Source organism: Taudactylus pleione, unplaced genomic scaffold (genome assembly GCF_031769625.1).
Source record: "Taudactylus pleione unplaced genomic scaffold, aTauple2 ptg000120l, whole genome shotgun sequence".
In the NCBI taxonomy this organism is placed as follows: Eukaryota; Metazoa; Chordata; class Amphibia; order Anura; family Myobatrachidae; genus Taudactylus; species Taudactylus pleione.
Genome location: NW_028284522.1, coordinates 8,229,874 through 8,251,963, shown reverse-complemented (window position 1 = coordinate 8,251,963; position 22,090 = coordinate 8,229,874). Strand labels below are relative to the sequence as shown.

Below are 22,090 nucleotides of genomic sequence, written 5' to 3'. Positions count from 1 at the left end.
CCGATTGAGGACATATCTAGATGGGTGCCAAAAACCTCTGTCTTGTTTTGTTAAGCTAAATTACAGTAACTTATGTCCCCATTGGATGAGTTACTTGTGGCCTGTAACAGAGATATCCACAGTCTGTATGAGGACATTTCTTCTTGCTTGTTTTCTACTATAGTAAGTGGCAGCTGCATCTGATAGTGGCTTCCTAGAGGGTATTCTACATCAGTTACATTGAATATATGATAGGAAAAACAACTTAATGATTTTGCAATCACATAGGAACTCTACTTTGTCTGGTTGCTCACTTCATATCGTACATGTAAAAACAATACTGGTCTCATATGCAGAACAAATGCTTTATATGTTCATGCAAAATTCAGCATTACTGCATCATACAGTGTGCCCTAATGAACTTTTATGACACTGTTAATATGTTTTTCTTTTCTGAATATGACAAGGTACAGTATGCATTGCTTCCAGATTTGACTTTATATTGTATGATGAGGGCTGAGCAGTTGTCTCTCTGGATGCACACTACACATACTTACAGTAGGTGTGCAAGGTGAATGTCTTCTGTTGACTTTATTTATTTTGTTTCTGCACCAGGAACTTTGGGAAGAGTGAAGCTTGAAATCCAGGGAATAATTTGAGGTTTCTTTTCTTTACAGATTTGATGTAATATACCCCAAACCATACTTCCCAACTTTTAAGCCTGGTACACACCAGAACGATGTCGGGCCGACATGCCATTTCGTAACAACATATCGCCTGCATCGCTCAGTGTGTAGCGGCGATTGTGCGGTCACCAGCGACGGTCGCCAGGTTTGAAGTGCTGCACATCAAATCTAGTGATTTCGTTAGCGGCCAGTGCATTGTTAATGAATGACGTAACATTGATCGTTCCGTCATTCATTAAGGTCATCCAGTGTGGACACACAATCACTGTTCACGGGCATTCGTTACGATGTCGGAATGCCCGTCGCTCCAGTGTGTACCCAGCCATGCAAAATAAGCAATGTCATCAACCCTCCCAGTTTCTCCCCAACTTGCCCAAAATATCCATCCATTTTGTGCTAACCAATTCTCTTTCAAGGTCCACTGTTTGGGAGCATCCTGACAAATTTGGTACAGTTGGGAGGTAAATCGGCAAATGCAGGAAGGGGGGAGGGGGGTGTTCCGGTTGCCTGGTAACCCCCTTCCCCAGCCCACACCATGATGACCATAATATAAATAGCGTACAATACTAAAGTTGCATGTTTTTAAGATCCCCTCAGTGTCACAAATTAAATAATTAGCACCATCTGTTGATCTTTTAAAATGTGTGAGCCAGTGATGAATACACTTGTGCACCAACTAGGAGATCTGGAAAACACGAACTGTTAGTGGTACATTAATATAGACCATCTATAGGGTCAACTATTAATAATATACTGTCCAGTGCATAAGGAGACTAATCTGTACATATATGTCCAGGGAAGTGCAAGGTTCTTTTGCTGCTCCGCCAGTTTCCTAAACTTGCTTAAATGATCTGAAATGAAGCCCACATCTGAAATAAAAACATTCAGCTCAGGAAGGATGGCCCTACTGCTACATATAATGGCTTACTGTGATCGCTGGTCCTGTATATGTCAGAATTATTACATACACTATACTTCGTATATGACGTATATTATAGCTGGTTAAGTGCTGATTATGCCCTCTTCAATGACTGGCCAGCATTTGGAAACCACCCTGTAGAAATCCTGCATTTGCCCCTGAGTTATGCCCAAACCGACCTCTCATCTCTCCTCTGGCATCTGTTTTTGACGTATTCAGTCTCTATATAGTATTTTTATAAATTTTTTCTTCACACTCATAGGGGCAGTGTTTTCTTTTCTTTTACTTAACAGTAAACCTTGTTCTTAAAAACACCATAATCTTGCCCTTGCACTGTCCTTTAAGCTATGTTTGAGTTTGATATTACAACAATTCATGACTGACACTGAGCAAATCACTGGATGGGGTTGAGCATCAATTGTGTTGCATTTAAGTGCAAAATTTGCACTAGACAAATAATAGCAAATTATCTACTAAAACACATTTTACACAGACCTGCACTGTCAGTAAATGAGCCGTAGGGGCCGAAGAAGCTAAACAAGATCGTGGGGGTATAACTTACAACATAAATGATCAGTTGCATCTGTAATGGTGCGTACACACGGTACGATTAAAACGGATGATATGAACGATAATGATATCGATCTCATCGTTATTGTTCATATTGTGCATTTTTCGGTGCCCAAAGACCTGCGATGCTCGGGCCACGTATAGACGATAGTGATATTGTCCATCGTCCGTGCATGCAGGCAAACCTGGTCAATATTGACCATAGTCGTTGGTGGTATGCTGGATGATCGATATCGATCATCCAGCACACCAGGAGGGTGCAGATGATCAGACAGCGATATCGTTATCGCTGTCTGATCGCTCCGTGTATAGGCACCAAGATGCACTAATGTTATTTGAAAAAGTTGGTGATCTTAAAGTGTTTAATTTTCTTCTGTGCTAATAGTAAAAAAAAGCACTTGATAAAAATACAATAAAGTTTTATGGAAACACATTAAGGACGTCATACACTATGCTACCGGGAAACTTTGAGTTACATTAGAGAACAAAATCCAAATGTTCTATTAAAATCAAGGACAAAAGCTATTGGTTTTGTTAATGCTAATTTTTTATGCTCATGTGTACAAGCCATATAACATTTATAAAGAATGTTACTAAATCATTGTAAATGGGGAGAATTACACTGTAGTTAATACCCACAGGATGCAGTTTGTGTAGTTGTGCACAAGATGTGATCTCTTAGTACAATCTCAGTTTTTCTTTTGTTAATTGTTTACTTTGCATGTTTTGTTATCTCTCATTCTCACTGCCAGAAGAGCCGGTTTTCCACCATGTCCTGAGGTGTGGGCAGGCTGGGTAGAGGTTCCGCCTTTTCATAAGGTGAATGTTTGCACTCCAGTACCCCAGTCAGTCTGTTACAGCACCTGTTGGGGAGGCTGGCTGACCTCTGCTGAGCTAGGTGTGTTTACAGGTCTGCAAAGCTCAGCACAAGGTGATCAGGCTCTCACATGTTCTGTCTTGTCAATGCTGCAACAGCCGCCAACAGTATAACAACAGATCTATTGCTACAGACAGGGAGCTTGATAAGAAATAAGGAAACCTTACTTTATTTCACCTCCTCGCACACCTTTACCGTGTACTTTGGACAATTGACAATATTAATGGAACCAACAAATGTTGACATGGGAGATTTTCCAACTAACACTACATTGCATTGATAAGCCATCCGTTAAATTATAATATTATATAACGTAGCATACTCTGCGATTTGGCAAACATGCACTTTTCGAGACTTATTGACCAGAGTTTGAGTTTCTCTATTACCCAGATAAATGTATTTTGTGTTTTGGTTTTGGTTTACTTTTTACAAAGTATGCAATAGACAATGACATTACTGGGTTCCCTCTCAGGAAAGCATTAGATAACTCTGAGACAGTTAGCCCAAACACATACAACAATAAAGGTTTGCTTTAATGTACTGTCATTGCATTCATCCGTGAATATCAGAAAGGGAAATAGCACAGCGTATAATCCTGTCATTACTGCTGGTGTTCCACTGAGTGACGCATCACTTAGTCAACTACAATGTCAATAGGTTTCCCAACTCCTGCCAGTGTATCTGGAGTGGGTGTCTCAGCAGGGATCTGGCACAATGTGCGCTGTCAGTCAGCAAAGTGCAATAAATGAATAAAACCTTCACGAGTTTGAATTTTATGACATATCCTTTCCTGACTTACCCAGAGGGTGGTCATGCTTTGAAGTGACTGAGTCATAAGATCTCTCCTTTACTCCCAGTGACAAAGCTGCTATCTTGGCACCAGTGGTCATTACAATGTATGTCTGACTCCAAGCTACTGTTATTTGTAATTGCAATATGTTTGCCTAACAAAAGACTCGGACTTTACGTGTCGACATCTCTTTCATTTCTTGGGCTGTCTATATTAAAAAATAGCAATTAATCACGGAATAAAAGATGCAGATACACAGAGCGGCTTTGCAGCAGAAGTAAAAGCACTCAGTAAGTCACTCTGCTGCTGTTTTAACAACTAACTATTGGTAGAATATTGAAAGGGATTAGTTGTGGGTCCCTAATAGGGGACTAAGGGCCTGATTCAGAGCCGCTCATAAGCGGCCGCTCGTTCGCTCCGAGCGATGTTTGCCCAACTGCGCATGCGTACGGATCGTAATACGCATGCGCGAACCAGTCAGTGCGGCCGAAAATCGTTTGTTCGCTAAATAGCGAATGCCTGCTATTTTGAGTGACAGAATGAGGCGTATGTCGGTGGTAACAGGGGAAGGTGCTTGAAAACGGGGAGTGGAGATCCGAATGCAGGCGTGCTTAAAGGTCAAAACGGGCTTTTTATGGGTGTGCATAATTAATACAGCAGCGTCATTGACCACGTCACTGGGTTATTTTATAGCCAGAACTGCAAGAATAGCGAGCAGTTCATACGCTGGTCGATGTACTCGATTAATCTAATAAATAGCGGACATGACGTAGGATGCGAGCGGCCAGGGGGCGTATTTTTTTCAAAAAACGACCGCAAGTTTTGTTCGCTCGTTCAGACATAGAGGCGTGAACAGACCGCAAAGAGCGAACGGTTCATTTGAATAGCCACCCCTATTTTCTGAACGAGCAAGCGCAAATAGCGTCCGGCTATGAATCAGGCCCAGAGTGTATTGACGATTATATCACAAACATGTTTGGGACATACAAACCGGTGATCGGATTTAGAAGTGTTTCAAATTTTCGCACATCTCTTTGCTGGGAATCTCCCAGACATTCCATGAGCGTAGGTAATTATGATTAACGTATACCAATATTGTTTAATAATAAGCTATAAATCTTCAACCTTCCCACTCAATTTTGTAAAGGTTTTCGACATGATTAAACTGTTGGTGGGGCATGAATGGAGTTCCTTTAACACTGGGTCATAAATGCCTAATCTGCTGGAAAGTCTGGGAGACTCATTAATTTGGACATCCAGGAGAGCAGCAAACCGTCCAGTGGGTTCACCCACTTCTCTATGGAAGGGACTTTATGATATATGATGTCATTGTAGACTTCCCCCATGCTGCTTGATACCAAGATTTGTAACAATGCGTGGGGAGGGGGTGTTCATGCGCAGTGTCCATGCCGTGCTCTGTTAACCGATGTTGTAAGTCTGTGCATGCGCATTGAGTTGCATTGCACATGTGCCCCAATTGTTAACGTTTAGAGACGCAGAACAGAGTTGGAAACGCGGTCTGTGGAATTCGATGGGCGTTCCTGGGAGGTAACGGGGATGGTTACAGTGTCGCAGTCGTGACGCTGTAAGTGGCTGCGTCCAAAGACACACAGCCGCTCACACAAGAAGACATGCTCAGATGGAGAAACTGCACCTGCTATAGGGCCGGGGGCAGTTCTGATGGTGCGTCTGCTGATTCCATCGCAGCATGTGAGCGTCTTAGTATTCACAAAATCGGATGTGACCTCTGCGTGTGACTCAGAGTCAGGCCCGTTATGTGTTGTGGTTACAGATACCTGTTTTACAGGCTGTGTGTGTGTAGCTGATATGTATACTGTAGCTTTACATACATGTATGGGTCACAAAGAAGCCAGATATATTACATAATGGGAGCTCCCATGAAAACATGTGATTACAATAATTGCACAAAGATTAAATTATATATATGCATAGATGATCAATTTACTAATACCTCTTTTATACTAAAATCCCGGGTCCAGCCATGGACACTAAATATGGGTTTCAAGCCATGTCGCATCGGCTTTAACCCCATTTACACCGCAGGCTGGACCCGGGATATTACCGAGGCTCACCTCTGCCGGCACTTGGAGATTATATTATCTCCAAGCGCCAGGATATGCGGCTCTACCTATGCTGCGAATGATACCCGTTTCCACAGAGCCTTACCTGGGTCTTATCTGCATAAAACCCTGCTCGAGTCACGGGAAGAAATGTCAGGTCAGTTGACATGGGATTTTTTCCTAGGAACCATTTCCACTGAGTCTCGATCCAGGGTTGACATGGCAATAACCCGGGTTTAGTAGCAGTGGAAAAGGTATAACAGACGTTTATTACTTATATATAAAGAGAGCATGCAGTTGTCAATAAAAGTAAATAAAGATATAAGTAAAAACAATGAGGCATACTGGCGTTTTACATCCGTCTCTATAGGAACCCTCACTCTAGTTGTATTGCGTTATATTACGGTATTGCAACCAATGCAGGTTTGCTTTATCTTCCAGGCTCTATGCATTGGTATGGTATTATATCTAGCCACTTTGTTATATAAATAATTGGCAAAGATAAAGGCCTAATAGCAGCAATATTACAAACAGCTGTTTTTGAAATGTTTAGGGTTAATGTATGACATCAGATTTTTTTTTTAATAATGCAATATTTTCATTTGTATAATAGAATATTTAAATGCAAGTTTGTACCTCCTTTGGCATTTTTGACATTGTCTTATCTTATTTCGTGGAATCAGAATGGATTTATTTGGGAATTATCACCACAGATCAACACAAAATAATCTGTACTGTAAAACACATAATAAATAAACAACCGTAAAGTTTTTTTAGAATTGTTACAAAAGCAGGCAATAATGGGTTTAGTATTACCTTTGTAATTATACACCTAAATTGCTATTGGTACAATCACGTTGTCTTCAGAGGCCACATAATTCATTGGCTTTATCATGAAGACCAAGCAAATGAGAGCAAAGGTTAGGGGAAAAATAAATGTATATTTCAGAGACTTTAAATATGTCTCAAGAAGCAATACGCCATACATATTAAAGACATGAAAAGAGGACAGACTCCTTAGAGGCCAAACATCTCTGAATATGCGGGGGCCGGGTCCGGCGCAGCCTCCCTCTCTCCTCCCATCCACACAGCAGCCCAGCACACAGCCGCAGTAGTTTCCTATACCTGTGGGGGGAGCCATCACACTGATCGTACCCCCCCTCTTTCTTTATGCCGGGCTGAGGGACTGCAGAAGTATTTTCATTTTTAAAAGCTCATGGGGCGTGGCCACATCTCCCGCGATTAGGCCACACCCCCTCACCTGGGCCCGGCTGGGCTCAGTAGCGAACAATGGTCCCGCAAACCTTCAGAGCTGCGATTCTTCCACTCGGTCTCCCTCACCTCCACTGTCTGCTAGTTGATTGATGTGGTCACAGCATATTTATGTTAAGTTACTTTTACATCTTAGCTACTTGTGACTCCATCCCCCTTAGCTCGCTACCCCCACTCTCCTTCCCCTCTCTCTTTATGCTCCCATCCCCCCTTCTAGTCTTTTCCCTGTTTTTGCTTTTGAAAACCAATGAAAAGTTATTAAAAAAAAAAATAGAAAGAAATGGAAAGAATATAGAACAACTGTTAGTTTGACTGGAACAGGATGTCCTCCAAAGCTGAGCACTAATGTGAGAAGAGCACTTGTTAGGGAGGCCACCAACAGGCCTCGGGATATTCTGAACAGAATTACAGTCTTCTATGGCAGAGATGTGAGAAACTTTACACATCTGCGCATTATGGATGGGTTGTAAAGAAAACATTGTTTTAAAAAAATCACATAAAATCTTCTTGCCTAGAGTTTGCCAAAAAGCATTGAAAGATACACATACCAGCTGGAGGAAGTTTCTATGGTCTGATGAGAGCAGGATTGAACTTGTTGGGCATAACCTTAAGCACCATGTTTGACTCATACCAAGAACGTTATCACTATTGAAATTAATTCCACGTGATGCTTGTATGCTTCAGACACTGGGAAACTTCAGTGGAGTGACCCAGGCAAAGCCCTTATTATAATAGTATTGATAATCTGTGGAATGACTTTAGAATATACTTGCTGATTTTTGGGACCTTCAAAAATTGGATGTCCAAGTACCAAGTTGAGAGAGGCATAGTGACAACATTTTTCGTTTATGACATTGTGGCGTAATGTCGTAAATCACAGCATTGTGACATGGGGCCTGGCCTTGATGAGGTGATTTGCAGTTGTGAACAAATATGAAAGTGAGAATAACTCCGTTCAAAGGCACTTCACATGAACATAATGAACAATTCAGGTCTCACTTTTTCATTTTCTGAAAACTTAATTGTTCATTTTGTACAATATTTTCATGTGAAAGCGCCTTTGAACTGAGTTATTCCCACTTTTATAGATGTTCATTGTTGTTTGAAATGTGGTGACATTTTAGGGTATAGTACAATGGGAGGCTGCTCTGAAAATTTTTTAACAATCCATCAACCCCTTTTTTCGTGATTTACAGCTAATTGCATCATTATCCAGGAGGGTTACCTGTGCTCCTGGAGTAAGTGAGATCCCCCCAAAATTTGGGCGTCTCCCGGACATTCCAGAAGAGTGGCTAGTATGCTTTAAAATTACTATTTACCAAAATTCCCCATTTAATCGAAGTTTGAACACTATTGCAAATTAAAATTTATAAAAATTGCAGTATCTAGATGTGCGAATTTGGTGGTAACTACAACTATAGGGGATTCTACCAGCTATTAAAACAAGAAAATGAATAGCCATGTAATAAAAATGACTGTGTATATTTACTTTTAATTAGGAAAAAAACATTGTTTTTTTAAATTTGAAATGACAGAATATTCTGATTTGATCATTGGTGAGAATTTCCAAATAAATCCATTTTCATTCCATCATGAAAGAATATAAAATGCAAAAAATTCAGTATATGGGCAAAGCCAGGATATCCAGTGTGTTGGTCTAGAAAGAAAAATACATTCTAGTCAGGAAAATTTGTAATGTTAACTTAGAGCCACAATTGAACATTTGAAAGTTTCCATACTAAAATAAATTAAATGAAATATATTTAACATTTTAAAATTCACTGATAACTAATATAGAAGAAATAATTTTCCTTGTACTCATAACTTCATGAGAATGTAGCATTATTTGGTCACTAGTTTATACTGTTTTTATACCTAATGCTGGGCATACACAGCCAGATAAAATGTCTGTCAGACCGACAGACATTTTATCTGGCCGGCTGCCAGCCGCAGATGTCGCCGACATACACTGTGAGAGAAATCTCACAGTGTATAGCCCGACATCCGCGCTCCGCCCACGGGGGAGGAGACATTTCCCTGTTCCTTCCGACATCCGCGCTCCGTGTATAGCCCGACATACGCGCTCCGCCCCCGGGGGAGGAGACATTTCCCTGTTCCTTCCGTAGGAAGGAACACAGTGACCGAGCAATATTTAACCCTCGATCGCCCGCACACACGCTACAATTATCGGGGCGATCCGCCGATATCAGGCGGATCGATCGCCCCGATAATTGTAGCGTGTATGGCCAGCATTAGTTTTTCTTTATATCATAACAAAAATAGCCATTGTGAACAAACGTTTGTATTTATAAAGTCCATTATAGCAATTCTATATAATCAGTGTTATGAATTAGCATCACGCACATGATACATGTCAAAGTACAGTATACTATGTATTTTTCCAGGTGACAGTGATCGCTATGCTAGTTGTCTACAGAAGCACATATTATTTTTTATATTCTTTGTCAGGTTAATGTTAAACTGGTTATTGTTTAATATTGTTATAATAATCTTTGTTTTTTGTTTTTTTTGTGTGACAGTCACATGGAGAAAATTACAACATGGCAAGACCCCCGGAAGACAATGACACAGCCAATGACTCATATGAACCACCTTCCTGTTACCACTTCCACCCCAATAAGCCAACGATCACTGGCAATGTCACAACCCAACCTTGGTATGTTTTGTTCACTCAATGTGTATTGATGGGAGATATTGTATGTATCAGCTACCAATGTTCGTTATTTCTGCTGAGTGTGATTTTAAGTTGATCTCCACACAAATTCTCAACACTTGAACAGAATATTTTTAAAGCCACCACAGGCAGTGACATTAGTGTGTCCTCATGCAGATAGCAGGAGTGCCCTAGAACCCAGCTTACATCTTGCATGCTTCTGTATGGCAACCCCCTGGTGTGTAGACACCAGGACCACTGACGCCTTAAAGGAGCATCTGAAAAAGACCCTTTCATTGTGCTGCATATTATGTAGGAAGTGTTTATAGGGCTGAATATTCTAAATATAATTCTCATACAAATGAGTCAATATAGGTTCTCAAGCAAGCCGCTCTATTGGGCAGCTCTGTAAAACCTACTATGGGTAAAGGAACTTTCCCACTTCACCCAAAAATGTTGAAGGATGACAAATTTGTTTCCATATTTAGAAAAACACATAACTGCACAAGTGGCTCATATGAATCCGTGATCCCCAACCAGTGGTTTCTGAGACTTATATGGCTACACGCTCACTTTCTTTTTGATTCAGCATCCGCTTCACAGGTGCTCAGCTATAAACTTTCCCAGCAGGAGTCACATATTTGCCTTCTCTTCCAGGGGGATATGTATCAAACCTTGGAGAGAGATAAAGTAGAGAGAGATTAAGAGGGGGATTTATCAAATCTTGGACAGAGATAAAGTGGAGAAAGATAAAAGTACCAACCAATCAGCTTCTAAAGACCCCTACACACTACACGATATTGCTAACAAATTGGCCGATTCCGACTCATCGGAGCGACAAATCGTCAATATCGTACAGTATGTATGCACTACATTGTGTAGTGCGCGCTCCCGTGGGGTCATAAGCCGCATCGCCTGATCTTTTGTACATGCAGGAAGATCAGGCGATGCGGCTGACGATCGGGGGCTGGCATATCGGGCGGTCGTGTACCAAATTGCCCAGTGTGTACGGAATGCCGGCCGGTTGGCGCTGGAGTCGTGGGTTGCATCGCTGGGTAAACAGTTGTTAAGTGTGTACCCAGCTTAAATGTCATTTTTCAAACACAGTCTGTAAAATGACAGTTAGAAGCTGATTGGTTAGTCCTGTGTCCCTCTCCAAGGTTTGATACGTCTCCCCCCCCCCCCCTTGGAATCTCCAGTAGTCTCCCAAATTTCAGGGAGCTCGCACAGGACAGTTGGCAACCCTACTGCCTCTTCTCCACGGAATCGTTATGTAATACCGCCGGCCGCTGGCAGTTGGATTCCCGGCAGCGTCAGGCCGACAGTGGAACAGATCCCGGCAGCTGCAGCCCGACAGCGCTGGAAATCCCGATCGTCCCCAGGTAAGTATGAACTAACCTACCCCCCTAACCCTATCCCTCCCTTAGGGGTGCCTAACCCTAACCTCCCCCCCCCAAGTGCCTAAACCTAATCCCCCCTCTTAAGTGCCTAAACCTAACCCCCCTTCCCCGCTGCCAAACCTAAGTCCCCCGAGGGGGGGTGCCTAACCCTAAACCCCCCCCGGGGGTGCCTAACCCTAATCCCCCCCCCCTAGCCTAACCCTAACCTCCCGGGGGGGGTGCCTAACCCTAAGTCCCCCCCCCCGGGAGCCCTAAACATAACCCTCCCCCCCCCCCGCGCGGCTTCGCGGTCGCCTGGCATCCCTTCGATCGGGATGCCGGGCGCCGCTCTCCCGGCGTCTGTGAAATGAGCGGCGTCTACATCTAGACGCCGGTCATTTCACCCTCGCCGGGATATGACAGTCGGGAAGCCGACTGTCGGTATAATGTTAGCCGGCTTCCCGATTGCATCCCCTTCTCCACTCCTGCAGTGAAGCGTGCAGGGCTTTGTTGGCAGGATTCACTGTGAATTGCTTTATCACGGCTCCACCACCCACTTCAAAATGTTGTAAATTGCCAATCACGGTGCCACACTCCCACAATTGCCCCTGGGACCTCCCCCTCCAGGCTCTTCTGGAATGGAGTCCCACAGTAGTAGCGTGCTGCGTCTGACATGCCCAGGAGGTGATGTTTTTGTGTGTTTTGTTTGTAATTTGGTGGCTTGAGCATCAGTCACTGGCACTGTGCAGGCTGGTAAGATTGCTTTTACTATATGAGCCACTCTGAAGGGTGATTATGCAATGAAAAACAGTCACTGCAGCACAGTTAAATGTTACATAAAGATGGTTAAAGTTAAATGAAGTTAAAGTAAACAGAATGAGGAATGTGCACAGTACCATAACTATCCTGTTCCAGCGTCTGGCCCTTATTGATAATTACCAGAAAACATTTGAGTAAGACTCCAGACCCCCCAAGGTTGCTGATGGTCCGGGAATTTTCAAAGAGAGTCAGAAAACATTCAACGTTAGTTCTCACACAGTCATTTCCAGTTTATACTTATTAAATAAGGCTTAAGACAAAAGCTCCCTTCATAAATTCTAATTGTTTTGTTAGGGAAAAAAGACAAAACCCTAAATGCCTTTCCCAATCCCAAAAGTGGATATCGGATAATTTCCCTGAAGCAATCACCCCTATAATGATATATCATTGTGGTCTGTTATAACTAAAAAAAGAAGAAAACAATTCAAAGGTTGTTCGTGACTTTTCTTCTGGCTGTAGATCTTTAGAAAGAGTAGCTGTTGTATAAGTCTGTAGCTTGATTTTATTTGTTGGTTTCCAATAGTCAAATGTCACATATTTAACCACACATAAATTCCTAATTGCGAGACAGCCCAAGCATGCCATGCCAACATCCTTGTAGACTTTTCAAGAAAATAATGATAAACGCAGAGCGAGTTAAACTGATTTCTTGGCCGGCACCCCAGAACCCACTTTGAACTGTTCCATTATGAAAGAAATGGAGGTCTACACCTATGTCTTTATTCTTCTCTTTCTCTTCCGAGACTTGGAATTATAACATAACTTTCTTTTGAAGGTCTGCCATCCCTTGGCTCAGAGCTTTAAGCATCCAGAGATTGATCCCGGGTTTCTACATTTAATCAGGAACATGTGTGTCTCTCGCTGAAGTACTTATTTATAACATGGAAAATGTAGTGTACTTTGTACAGTCGCCTCCCCTGGCTTGCACTAGATTTTGGCTCTGTTTTAATATACAAAAGCACTTATAAACATTTTTATCAAAATAATGTGAATGTGACTTAGCAGTACCACATCCTAACATGACTGTGAGCAAATAGAAAAAAAACCTCAGGGTAGAGGTCACTTAAGCTTCAAATAGTTTACCCAGAGCCGCAAAACCTGCTTTCCTTCCATTTGTTTGTTCATTTCTTCTGCAAGCTGCGTGCGACGTCTTTTCCAAAACATTGTTTATTCCAAAACCCATCTGTTAGAAATTAGGTGATGTTAATTCTGGAAAACAATAATGACTCAACGTAGCTGCGTAATGGCTTTCTTGCATTCAGTGCTTCCAAACGGACGGTAAAACACCAGATTACGGGACGTTTCTTTTGAAGTGAGAATGTGTAGTAATATTACAAAATACAAAGGCCTCTCTGGCCGGCTCAGCGAAAGTCCAAACTGTAACAAACAACTGTAAGATGAGGTCTGGTGAGTGGTCTGCTCCAAAAGACGGAATTTAGTGCACTTATCACAAGGTGTTTATATCAGTTGATCCTCATATCTAGGTGGGCGATCCTGTTAGAGATTCCCATGTGAAACACTTGAGTACTGTCATGTTAATGGATTGTTTATTGTTTGCCTACGGACAGAACAATCAAAAGATGTGTTCGGGCCTCTGACAACAGATTTTCTGCTTACCTTTAGTATTACACACCAGCCACATTGTTTTGTTTGATTGTTTTTTGAAGCATGTTGTGGTATAAAATACGCAATAAAACAAATGGAAGATTTAATATGGAAAAAATATATCCAAATCTACTACTTTAATTACTTTTAAAGCCTATCCTTAAACAATTTACAGCAAAAACACAGACTATGGGGGTCAATCCTATTAGCTGTGATGTCACATTGCGGGACCCATAAATCACCAATTTCGCTCATAGAGGTACACATGAAAATCGCTAATGTAGGGCTACTGTACCTGGCAAAGATATGCACAGCTGAACATGGCAGTGATGCTCAGCAGCACATTGAGCCTAATTGAATAGACGCCTATGTTTCTAATGTAAATCTCAAAACCTCTAACACATAGGGGCTGATTATAAATCGCATGCTGCTGAACCGATTTAGCGTCTTTTGCAGTAGACGCAGCAGCGACTTTATGCTAATGCTAGTATGAGCCCGTCCCCTGGTGTACAAGTCTTTAGACTCTGCAATAACTCTTGGTACGTCTTTAGAAACAATCATCGGTCGCACCATTGGTACGTGCACCAGCTCCATGCTTGGTGCAGATTCTCCGACAGATTATGGACTTCAGTGTGCGAGATTAAGAATCTAAATTCGCAAACCAGTGCAGCGGCACACCTGGGACACTACTAGGGGCGCTGAGAGGGGATGGGAGCAGGTACTAATTACCGGGCTCTCCTCCCCCTTCCGCTCACCTTCCCTTTCTTATCTGTCTGCAGTGGCAGTAGCCTGCGTGCTGAGATGCGGTGGGACCAGGGAGGCTGCTGTCGCTGATTAGCAGCAGAAGTCTCCTCTGGCTTTGCGGAAGAGGGCAGCGATCATACTGATGGCGCCCCCCTTCCTGTATTTGCCCCTGGCTGAGGGGCAGACAGCGGCCCCCTGTGGCGCATGGCATAGCAAATGCTAAATTTTTAAGGAGGCGTCATGCCTACTTCCATTAGGCCACACCCCCAATTGTCCGGCCCCGACAAACCTCACTACGACCCTGGACACTCCTATAACATGCCCATAACGGACCAGCTTCATGTGTCTGATTAGTCAACGCCCAGGAACGCCCAGCACATTTCCACTACGTTTCTACATCATAACTGCGCCTCTGCGTATACCCCGTGGGACACATGCACTGTGCAAGTGTTTAGGGATTTTACACATGTACAGAAGCAAAACATCACTCAACTCTGTTAACATCGGCATTGTGTGCAACTCACAATCAGGCCCATATACTGTGAACTATTGATTCACTACTCACATATGTACTTATATAACAGGTCACTACTGTAGCCTCCTGCATGGTGATAATGATATGTTGCCCTTGAGATGGGTACAGGATCCCGGCGCTCAGAATCCCGACGCCGGCATGTCAGCAGGGTTAGGATACCAACACCTGTAGGTAGGGTCCTAACCCTCCCTACCCTAAGCCTCCCTTTTCGGAGCCTGAACCTAACCTCCCTCCCCCCTAGTGCCTGAACATAACCTCCCCCTCCCGTACCTTAAACTTAACCCTCCCCACTTAATGCCTAACACTAACGCTAACCCTCCCCCTAGTCTCACTACTTACCTTCGGAATTCTGACGGTCGTGATGCCAGCGCCGGGATTTTGACAAGTGTCGGGATTCCGGCGCAAGCATTCTGAATGCCAGAATCCCCGCAGTCGGGATATTGACCACATCCCATTGCCCTTGTGCTGACTTCTTCAGCAAATACAGTAAGCACCTGATCTAAATGAATAAAATTAGTTTAAAATATATAATGCTGGGTATTTAAATAAGCAGGGTATTGTGTAGCAATGTTATGTTATGGGTGCACTACATAGGACTAAACATAAATGAAGTGAAACATGAGGCAAAAATACGGCATATAGGGTTGACATATTACCTTTATAAAACGTAAATAAGTGCACATACAGTACATAAAAAATTGGCCAGTTATTGGAGTTAGTGGTGCTGTACCTGTGCTATACACTGTGTTATAATTGGATATCCCACTTAGTAGATTAGAACTGTAGAAGCGCTCGTATATTGCACCTGTTACTCTTTATCAGTACTAAAATTGTCAGGAAACCCCAAAACAATGAGCAGTGTCAGTAATCGGCCCTGAAAGCTATAAAGACATGCAGCAGACTTTTCCATATCCTGCTGCTATGACGAGGAGAATGTCCTATTGTTTAGGGAGCATATCATGATATAATGATCAGATTGGCCTAAAGAATCACCAAATGAAAATGGAAAATAGTCATTTTCATTTTCCTAGTTTTATTTTAACCTATTGCTTCCACCACCACATGCTAGTTTAGGTTGACTCTTACTTGCTGCATTCATTTTGGAGTCCGTCAGTCAGTCTGGTTTCACATAGACACTGCAAAAGTAGCATTATCAATGAGCATAAGATAGTCACAGCTCCAAAAGCAAATGGCATTGGACTTGCTTTCATATTGAAAACACGTACCTTTTGCAATGGAGGAAATGTTTTAGATCATCACTATTCCGCCACAAACTCCTCCAAGCTTGTGAATATTGCTCTACCTCATCATGGCACAGTGACATCATCGTGCAGTGTGGGTGGGGTCATGATGACACAAGTTGCATCATCGCATCCCTTTACCTCCGTATTCACTAGGGAAGTGGGCTGAATGCAAGAGGGTGCACTGCACTTCCGCCAGCCTGGGAGGACATCCGCAGTTCACGACTCTCTGGGACGTTCATTGAGAGTACGCAATTATACATAAGGTGCGATTCTCAGTATCTGTTCTTTCTTCTGTATATATTGATAAATGTGTAATACCACTCATGTAGTACTTTTACAATTGTTATATTGTAGCTTAGAAGTCATAGCCTTGGGTGACAGCATGGTGAATAGCAGACTTGACATAGTGGGGATATGTTACATAGATACACCTCTGGGGAGAATAGTTATTCATGTCTCCTAATTAGTGTGTTCCTACAGAAATCTTCAGCAAAGTAGATATAAATTTAAAACAAAAGCAAAAGAATGAGCCCCAACACCATGGGAGGTATTCAGTTAGCTAATTGCTGCACTGGAGCTATTCAATTAGCAGGGACCCCCGCACGCGAGTCCCCTCAGTTGGCCTGAGGTAAATCCTGCGGAAAAAAACACAAAATCAGGTTCGCTTGTGGGTAAAAAACCCATTGATTCTGCAGCTTACACAAAACCAGTGGGTTTCTGCGCGAGTACCGAATTTTTTCGGTGCAGGAAAAAAGGCCTTTTAATTAAATATCCTTTCCCCGCGCCATAGGGATATTTGCCGGCAATTAGACGCAGGGTAAACCCTGCGGCTAATTGAATACCCCCTCCCATAACTTACCTCCTTGTTAAATCCAGTAAAATTTAGCAAGGAGGTCAGCAATCGAAAGAATCCAGTGTTCTTACATTGAAATAGTATTTTCACTAGCATTGGGAGCAGAAAACAAGTTCATGCATCTAAGTAAGTGGCATTGCAGCTACGAAACGAGTTAGGCCTCCAGTTGTCCTGTTTACCCATTTTTATTCTATCTTTATTTTAAACCCAATATTGGCTTAATCTGATTGGTATGAGTGTGGCCGCTTCCTTGTAACATTTCACATAGCGTGCAGGCGCTGGAGAAGGTAAAGCCGCGTCCTGCACCACAAACCTGGCATCAGTATGCAGGTGGTGTGGAGGATCAGCTCATCATTACAGCGACACAGAAGGAGACATATTGTTCATGGAGGACTGCTGCTTCCCTTCATTCAAAAGTTCCAGTCTTTGTACATTTCACATAAGTTAACATTTTCCCGCAGAAGGTCAATAAATAAAGCTGATGTAGACATTCTGTAACGATCTTTCATGATCCTCTATGTTATGTCTAGCCACATATTTACAGACTTCATCCACAAATCATCTAATTAGTGTTTAAAGCAAATGTCAAATATTTATATATAATGGAGCTGATTCTGAGTCGTACACAATGCGAACGCAGCAGCGTCTGTTAGTGATCGGCCGTCTGAGTTATGCAAATGGCCTACAAACTCCTTTCCTTGTGTACATCCATGCGGCCGAAAGTCCAAGGACTGTGATACCTACTTTTAGTGCCTGTGCAATCTGTAGTACCGATTGGTGTGCACTTATACGCCACCATCAGTTGCACCATCAAAAATGTAACCAGCCCTATGACAGGTGCAGTGTCCAGGGGCATTTCAAGAGTGGAGGGGGCCTGTGTGCAGTCTCCGTCACGGGCCCCCTCCTTTAAGTCCGGCGGCCGGCAGCACACTGAGCGCAGTGCCGCACTGATAGACTCTGGGCACTAGAGTGTGTCTACAGATGGAGCAGATTTTATTATACCAAACGGTGCACAATGACGACAGTCCATGGATATTATCATTACCTTAAATATTCAGAGCGATTTACAGCTAAGCTAATCAAAGATGTGTCACAAGGCAGCACAGATTCTCCGCTTACTAAACAGCCGGGGTGCACTGCTCAATGCTATAAAAACTGCTCAATTCTTTGTAGTAACATCCAGTTTGGATGTTACTACAAAGTATACATATTACACATGTCTAAATAAAATGTAACACTAGGGCGGAGTCCACAACCTTTAAGACAGTGTGGGCCACATTAAAAAATTCAACGAAGCCTGAGGGCCACTAAGCTATGCTGCAGTATTTAGACTCTGCCCCCTCTTCACACAATTATGTCCCATAACTTCCCCCTCCTACAATTTTAATGAGGTCCCAGAATGGCCCTCCTCCTCCCACAATTATAATTATGCCCCATAACTGTCCCTCCTCCTACATTAATTATGTCAGATAGTTGCCCCAATCCTCAAACAATTATGACCCATAACTGCCCCCCTCTGCAGTGCCCCTTATACAGTGCCCAAAGTAGTGTACCCCCCTATGCAGTGGCACCAGTAGCTGTCCCCATTATGCAGTTCCCCCAGTAGTGGTCCCCACTATGTAGTGCCCCTTACATATAGACAGATAATAACAAAAAACCAATACTTACCTGAATCCCTGCTTCTGCCGCCGTCCGCTCCTCCATCATGACATCTCTCGCTTCACCCACTGCGTGAGCCAGAAGGCGGAGCTCATGAGTGAGCTGCAGCCCGGCTCCGCCCTTGGGTGCCACAAGCAATGAGAGTCTGCCGGCGGCGGTGTGTTTGTTACTGTGTAGTGCATACCTACTCACTGCGGTCCGCATTACACTAACTAAAACGGACCTGGACCGCGCTACATTAGGGTGTGCCTGTACACACCATCGGCGGGCCACGGGGAACAGCTCAGCGTACTAGAGGATCGCGTACATATCCACAATGATATAACAATCCATAAAACTTCAGCTCTCTAGAACATGGATGTCCCTACTGAATATTGAGTGGCGGAGAACATGGTTCCCATACAGCCCACAGGCAGTAAAACCATGTAACATGGAGATTGACTTGGAGATAGGCTTTAATGTGAGTGAATGAGGTTAATGTCTCTTCTACATCCTCCTTTGTATTGTGTTTATTTATAGCAAAGGGATAAAGTTTTCACCAAAACAAGCGTTACAGAGGACCCTCTTCCCAGAAACATTTCCTGCTCAGGATTTCCCCTGTTCCTGCTAAATGTGGCACCACACACAAAATAGAAATTCATGCTGAAGACTAGTGAGCCATGCTGGAATCACTAGAACTTTAATAAAGTTGGCTGCTGTTTTCCAGAATGACTGAGCAAATTATGTTTGGTTTTCATTTTGGCAAAATCATTTTCAATTTGTTTTTTATGAATAGTACGGTTTCATGAAACAGCAATGTCAGTCAGTGTAAGAGCAACCGTGTCATCAGTTCACTCGCGCCGGCTTCTAACCACCAGGCGACACAACGTAATCTCGCCTCTTTTTCTACTCTGCTTCCAATTTGTAGGATATCCTCACAGGTGCTATGAACTGGAAAAAATCACTGTCTCTCTAAAGCTTATCTTGCCTCTCGGCCTGACCGCTCAACAACCGAGCCTCTGTAAATTTTAATCATACATGTAACTGTGAGGCCAAATGTAAAGGATCAAGCCTTTTGGCATTTAACCCGAACAACCAGATCCAACAGAGCACTCTTAATGGATTTACCTGATGGCTGCATATACAGCCAGATCTTTTTTGGCCCATACAAACAGATTTAAGGGTAATTCAATCTAACTTTATTTACAGAGGCCTAATTGACCCTCAGAATGATGTTTGTGCACTGATTTACTTGTGTATCTGTGATGAAATCCCACACACACTGCCATATTGTTTCACAAATCATATTTTTAATACTATTTGAACAAGCACAGCCGCTGACACTGTAACGTAGCATTTTGCATACAGATACAGCCGCAGTTGGACACAGAATAAAGGCATGCTAGAGATCATTTTAATGAGCAGAAGTTGCTTGTGCATCCTATTCAAATCACTTTGCGAATAACACGCATTTGAAGGTAAAAAGTCACACGAACAGGCGCTCAGCGCTAACGAGTCACACGGCGCTCATACGTTATGTTTACCGCGTCTTGTAGCGCACGGAGGTAAGCTGTATGTAGACACATCTGTATGTGTTATATTATTTGTGGTTCGTTTATCATTTTACTATAGGAGCAAGAGATTTCTGCTTTCACTATTCTAATATTAATGCTATAGGAAACAATGTTATTTGTTGTGCTGCATATACTGTAATTATATTAATTTCATTGCATTATGAATTACTATGTTGAGTTCATCAAGGTGATTGTATCATTCTTTCAGTATTACTGTAATATACTGTAATTATTAAGCTGTTATTGTCATTCCGCAAAAAAAGAATATTTATTTACAAACAAAAAAGTATTTTACTTTAATTAATGGGTTGTTTTCTATTTCCAAATGCTTCCATGCCATCATTCTTGGTAAGTATATATTTTACTTGTTTTTGTAGCCCAATGCAACAGTTCCTAATACTGTAACTACAGTAAATACTTAAGGTGCATACACACACAACGATTTTTTGAACGATTATCGTTAAACGATATAGTTTAACGATAATCGTTTGTAAAAATCGTTCACTTTCTGAGTCAAACGATGAACGATTTTCGTTCATGCGCGTTCACGTTTGTAGTTTGTAGTTCAGTCAGACTTGTCAACTCAACGATTTTCAGTAAGGGAATATGCAAAAATCGTTTGTAGTTCTAGAAAATCGTTCATTACATTTAAATGAACATAGGGCCTGATTCAGAGCCGCTCGTAAGCGGCCGCTCGTTCGCTCCGAGCGATGTTTGCCCAACTGCGCATGTGCACGGATCGTTATACGCATGCGCGAACCAGTCAGTGCGGCCGAAATTCATGTGCTCGCAAAATAGCGAATGCCTGATAATTTGAGTGACAGAAAGAGGCGTATGTGGGTGGTAACGGGGGAAGGTGCTTGAAAACGGGGAGTGGAGATCCGACCGCAGGCGTGCTTAAAGGTCAAAACGGGCGTTTTATGGGTGTGCATAATTAAAACAGCAGCGTCATTGACCACGTCACTGGGTTATTTTATAGTCAGAACTGCTCGCAAAATTGTGGTAGGAAAAACCAACCCCAAGAATAGCGAGCAGTTCATACGCTGGTCGATGTACTCGATTAATCTAATAAATAGCGGACATGACGTAGGATGCGAGTGGCCAGGGGGCGTATTTTTAAAAAAACGACCGCAAGTTTGGTTCGCTCGTTCAGACCTAGAGGCGTGAACAGACCAAAAAGAGCGAACGGTTGATTTGAATAGCCACCCCTATTTTCTGGACGAGCGAGCGCTAATTGCGTCCGGCTCTGAATCAGGCCCATAGTAAATGAACAACTTTAGTAAACGATTTTAGTTAATTTTTTCAAGGGAGAAAATCGTTTACTAAAATCGTTCATTAACTAAATTGTTGTGTGTGTATACAGCTTTAATGCTGGACTCACTGGGTGTGGTGTAAGCATTTTCTCCAAGTAAATATCATATCTAGTGTGCCCCAAACACAAGCACTATACCTGTCAATAATACAATCACAAGTACATGTAATTATTTGCAAGCACATGTTTGAAAATCTAGTCCACAGGTGACTTCTGCCAGGCTTTGTTGTAATTACTCATATACTAATACATTGACCAGCAAGTGCACAATAGTGATCAGAATGTATAATAATCTGCAATACCTGCAGCTACATCAGGTAATTGGCCTCATAGCACAATGTATAAAAACAAGCCTTTTGCTTGAGCATAAAAATGGCTTGAATCATAATCATCAGGCAAAGGACGTTATGCAAAAAATAAGTGACGATAAGAAAAATTGTTAAAATATGCACTATATATTCCCTTGACTTGTCCTGAAACAGATCATTCCAAGCCGATTCTCACATATGACCTTCCTAAAAACAAACATTAATTTGCAT

At 42.5% G+C, this 22,090-nt stretch overlaps 1 protein-coding gene across 1 annotated transcript in view; it reads left to right on the top strand.

Annotated features, from left to right (window-relative positions):
• The window catches only part of WWTR1 (WW domain containing transcription regulator 1), a 98,738-nt gene that overhangs the window by 53,997 nt on the left and 22,651 nt on the right, over window positions 1-22,090 (top strand). The window contains exon 2 of the mRNA XM_088472064.1: window positions 9,715-9,851. Coding sequence (XP_088328190.1) covers window positions 9,715-9,851 — 137 coding nt within the window. The remainder of the gene's footprint in view (window positions 1-9,714; window positions 9,852-22,090) is intronic.